Source organism: Humulus lupulus, chromosome 1 (assembly GCF_963169125.1).
Source record: "Humulus lupulus chromosome 1, drHumLupu1.1, whole genome shotgun sequence".
NCBI lineage: Eukaryota > Viridiplantae > Streptophyta > Magnoliopsida > Rosales > Cannabaceae > Humulus > Humulus lupulus.
The window spans coordinates 79,755,102-79,759,925 of NC_084793.1; the positions used below are offsets into that span (position 1 = coordinate 79,755,102).

Here is a 4,824-nt window from a genome sequence, read left to right on the forward strand (position 1 = left end):
GATGATAGTTTAGTCATATACAAAATTTTATTTATTATAATCTTGTAATTTCAAAATATATCGTAACATATTATCATTATTGAAAAAAGAGATTATAAAAATATAGAATGCTAAATGAATAAATTCCATTTAAAATGTGATGCGGAATTTATTTAGAAATAAGATCGAAGATTCGAGTGACTAGAATCTCTCACAAAACAGATCTTTTTTTTTTTTTTTTTTTTTGAAGAGGACTCACAAAACAGATCTTGTGACGATCAACAATAGAAATAAGGCGACGCTATTGTTTGTATATATATTTTTATAAAATATAATAAAGTTTTCACTTCTGTTTTTGAGAAAAGTCAGAAGCTTGGAGTCTTGACCTTGTCTTCTCCTCTTAAACTGAAACCAAACCATGGTAATGGAGACGATGTTCCACTCATCCAGCTTCCTCCTTCCCTCAATCCCAGCCGACCCACGCCCTCCTCAAGCCTTTGCACTCATCATCCTTAACCAGCGCCTCCCGAAATTCGCTCCCCTGCTCTGGGAGCACGGTACTTTTCCTGCACCCTTGCCTTTTCTTTCTCTTTTTCTTGCATTTATTAATGGGTTTACGGTGGCTGTGTGCGTGTTTGTTTAGAGCAGCAAAGCTTCGTTTGTGCGCAGATGGAGGTGCTAACCGCCTTTATGATGAATTCCCTCTCTTCTTCCCTCATCAATGTCCTTCCGATGTTCGAAACAGGTCTTCTCCTTTTTTCTTTAAATGAAATATTTCATTTTTATTTTTGTTGTATCTGGTTTTTGTTGATGTAATTGATGAATTCCTTCGCTTTCTTTTTTTGCCTCGTGACCACGCTTTTTTTCCCGAATATCATGGACTTCTTTTGTTCTTATGATTCATTTACTTGGAGGTTAATTGAAAAAGTTCTTATTCTCGTACCTCTTCAGTGGTGCAAGTTTGGTTATTTATGAGTGGAAGAGGGATCTCTCTCTCTCTCTTTATAAATATATTCATTAGGGGGCACTTTATACGGCTTCCTTTTTTTTAGAATCATATTCCATTGAGTTTTGTTTTTGTTTTTTTGTTGTTGTCAAATTTCAAGTGGATTGTTAATTGTTTGGAGTCTAAAGCTTGCACAATTACTGTTCATTTACTTATTCAATCATTGAGAAGAAGCTTAAGCTGAAGCTGCACGGTTTAGTCTAACATAACCGTTTTGAGATTGACACTTTTTCATAGCTTGTGGGGTAGTGGTCTTGTTCAGAACAGTGTAGAGATTAGTGTGCCATTCTTTGATTACATTTGTGATTGTTGGATATTTCTCCTAATCTATTGTCATAAGATATAGATTTGATAAAGAATGAACTGTGCACTAACTTCCTATACCTGAACCAGGTACAAGCCTGATGTAATTAAAGGGGATATGGATTCAGTCCGAGCTGAAGTCCTAGATTTTTACATGAACATGGTAAGCAAGTTCTTTCTCTAATTTCATTTTTGGGGACATTGCAATGATGCTTTGGAAGGCCATTAGCTCCCTTTGGATTTAAATTTTAAATCTTTTGAATCTGCCCCCTGGCTTTCTTATTTTATTACTCGTTTTCAGGAGGTTGCTTCTCTGTTGGCATCTGTTGGGTGCTGTGTGACACTTACTAAGACCGTCTGTGTTTGCTTACTGAATGCAGGGGACCAAGATATTAAATAAATCTGAAGATCAAGACACTACAGATCTACATAAGTGTGTCACATATATAAGCGACTTCACACTGGACCAAGAGAAATCTAATGTAAGTTATTTAATTTAATGTTATTTCCTTTCTTATGTTTTCAATTGGGTAAGTTTTAGCTTCAGTGCAAGTTTTAAGCTTCTTGAACTGGTAATTGACAAATTGCAATTTCAATATCTGGCCTAGTTTATCATAATATCATCATAATCACTTTCTTTTTTATCATGCTAGCTATGCATTCTGGTTGCTGGAGCACTTGGTGGACGGTTTGATCATGAGATGGGGAATATTAATGTTTTATGCAGGTTTTCAGCCATTCGGATAGTTCTTTTATCTGATGATTGCCTCATTCACCTTCTTCCAAGAACTCACCAACATGAGATACACATTCAGTCTTCAGTAGAAGGCCCACATTGTGGACTCATTCCAATTGGGATGCCATCTGGAAGAACTACAACTTCTGGGCTCGAGTGGGATCTGAGTACGTATTTTCAATGCTTGTGTCCATCCTCTATGGATGCTTACATGTATTGTTCACCCTATTTTAGAAACCACTGGTTTCTAAAATATAATGACTGGTTGGTGCATGTCACATCAGCGAGTTTTGCTTTAAGATATGACCAAATTAAATGAGGCAAATTGTATGATTCTGCTGGTTTTGTTGTTGCATATTAATCTTGAAAAGCAGAAGCAATATGATTCACATCATTCGTTTTCCATTCATTGGTGATCAACCATTAAACTTGTTCTACATCTTAGTCCAAGTAATTGCTATTAGGAATCATCTAACTTTTGTGGTTTGTTATCATCACATTTTAACGTCTCGTGTTTTTGCCTGAATATTTTTTTAGTGAGAATCTGGTGGGGTGTAGCCTGGTGCCTGACTCTTCTTTTTGACCATTTCAGATGAGACGGAAATGAGGTTTGGTGGTTTGGTGAGCACTTCAAACCTCGTTAAACAGGAGAAAATAACTGTTCAATCCGATTCAGATCTTTTGTGGACCATATCTCTTAAAAAGCAGTAATGCTGCTTGCTTGATTTGAGGTGCATAACACTTTCTTCAATCTCATCTGCCTAAGGCAACTTTCATACGGATCAAATTTGGAACTTTCTCCCTTTTTCATTGGATTAATTATTCATTTGACTGTATATTATTTAGTATTTTCATTGGATTTATTATTCATTTGACTGTATATTATTTAGTATTTCTATTCAATTTTTATAAAGTTTTTTTAGTACTTATACTGTTATAAACGGTATTGAAATATTACCATTTTGGAACAAAACAAGAAGTTAAGAGATGGCAAAAGGAGAATATAAACATAAGAGCAACTTTCCATCTTTCCCATAATATCTTGATGTGTCTATTTATCATATTACCTCATTATACAACTTTAAGAAATATCCATAAGTTAGCTTCCTCTTACAAGTTTCATGGTTTATCTACAATGTACACCTTAATTGGTTGTTTATTGTTTTATGAAAAAGAAAAATGGCATTTAAATAATCCTGCAATTTCTATAAAAGATGATCGGTTGAAATTCATTATGTATATCATGTTAAGTTTTCTCTTCAGCTCAGAGGGAAGAATCGGATTTATGAGTTCATAATTTAACTGGATGGTAATTTTGGCAACAAAATATAAACTCCTTTAACTGGGCATACTATATTTTGATGGGTAGGGTATTCCATCTTGAATTAGTATATAAGATAGTATTATTCGTTGATTTAGATTTTAGAATAAGAATGGGATAAAAATTATTTATATTCTTATCACATATATGTTGCAAATTGGAACTAGGATAGATAATCCAGACCCTCAAAGTAGTCAATTTGTGTGACTATTTATCATAACAAAAAATATGAGGTAATTTATCATACTTTTTATGAATTTCAATATCAATATGTCACATTTTAATTAAACATTACAACTCTAGTAGATCCCACATTTTTTAATAATTTGATATTTTAAATTATTATAATATTTTTTCCAATCTAATACCACACCAAACATAGGATGAAATAATATTAAAATTATCTCAATCTCAATTGGATACAATTCAATATAATAATTTTATTCAATGAGCTATTTAGTCCTATGTACAAATTTGGTTCGTCTTAATGAGCTAGCTAGGGGTGCACATTGGCCGGGTTTTGTAGGTTTCAGATTTTCGAATTCGGGTTTTGTAGGTTTAGATTTATGAATACATCTACTGAAACCTGTCCGAAATACATTTGAATTTGTCGAATTCAGATTTCAGATTTTCAGGCAGGTTTGGATTGGGTTCGGGTGTGTTGGGCCTCATGGTGGGCTTTTTAAAAAACTTTAAATTTTAACAAAATTTACTTGAATAAGGTCATTTTTATTTTTTTTCATAAACCATGTTGCTTTGACCATTTTTCTTTTAGTTGGCTACTTCTAAAATAGCATTACCATCTTTGAAACCATTCAAATTCCAACATATATTTATATAACATCAAAAGTATTGCATGCGTAAAAATATATTAAAACTATAAAACATAACCGTGCTTCGTGCAGTCTTTTGTAATTATTAATAAATATATATTTTTAAATATTTTTTGGGAGATTGTGGGGTAGTAATTCATTTTCACTCTACTTGTATAACATGTTTTTTATATGGAGACGTGAAGATATATTGACCATAATTGTTTTTTCATGATGGTATTCACTGTTCATTGTATAGCGAACCTCCTGTAGGTTTTTGAAAAATTCTGACAAATTAAAGTACTGAAAACAAAGTTAAAAAAACTTGTTGTACATATGCTTTTATTTATTATTATTATACGCTTTGCGTGATTTTTTTTTTATAAAAAATATAAATTATGTATAAGAAAATTTATGTTTTGTGTAAGACTTGTTTTGGCATATTACCTGTTTGAAGCATTTATTTTTAAAAATTAACTTTTAGATCTCGTGTTTTGTCAAAAGATTAAAAATTATAATTGATAGATTGATTATTTGAACACTGTATTTTTGTCGATCACCCGTTTAGACCTTTTATTTTTAAAAATGAACATTTGGATCATGTATTTATTTAATTAAAAGGTTAAAACTTCTTATAAAAATTAAATTATATATTTATGTAGTTTTT

The 4,824-nt window shown here is 32.0% G+C and overlaps 1 protein-coding gene across 3 annotated transcripts; it reads left to right on the forward strand.

Annotated features, from left to right (window-relative positions):
- The first annotated feature begins 234 nt into the window (after nucleotides 1-234).
- Nucleotides 235-3,062, forward strand: LOC133794987 (thiamine pyrophosphokinase 1). 3 transcript variants are annotated; one of them, XM_062232447.1, is made up of 6 exons: nucleotides 235-536; nucleotides 628-724; nucleotides 1,379-1,451; nucleotides 1,669-1,770; nucleotides 1,942-2,191; nucleotides 2,562-2,701. In XM_062232447.1, exons 1-6 carry the CDS (start codon nucleotides 398-400, stop codon nucleotides 2,618-2,620), a joined length of 720 nt encoding a protein of 239 aa, XP_062088431.1. In that variant the 5' UTR covers nucleotides 235-397; the 3' UTR covers nucleotides 2,621-2,701. The 3 variants fall into 3 exon arrangements, with proteins under 3 accessions (XP_062088431.1, XP_062088428.1, XP_062088436.1); XM_062232444.1 differs by having other exon boundaries at nucleotides 247-536; nucleotides 2,617-3,062; XM_062232452.1 differs by having other exon boundaries at nucleotides 397-536; nucleotides 623-724; nucleotides 2,617-3,062.
- The last annotated feature ends 1,762 nt before the right edge of the window (nucleotides 3,063-4,824 follow it).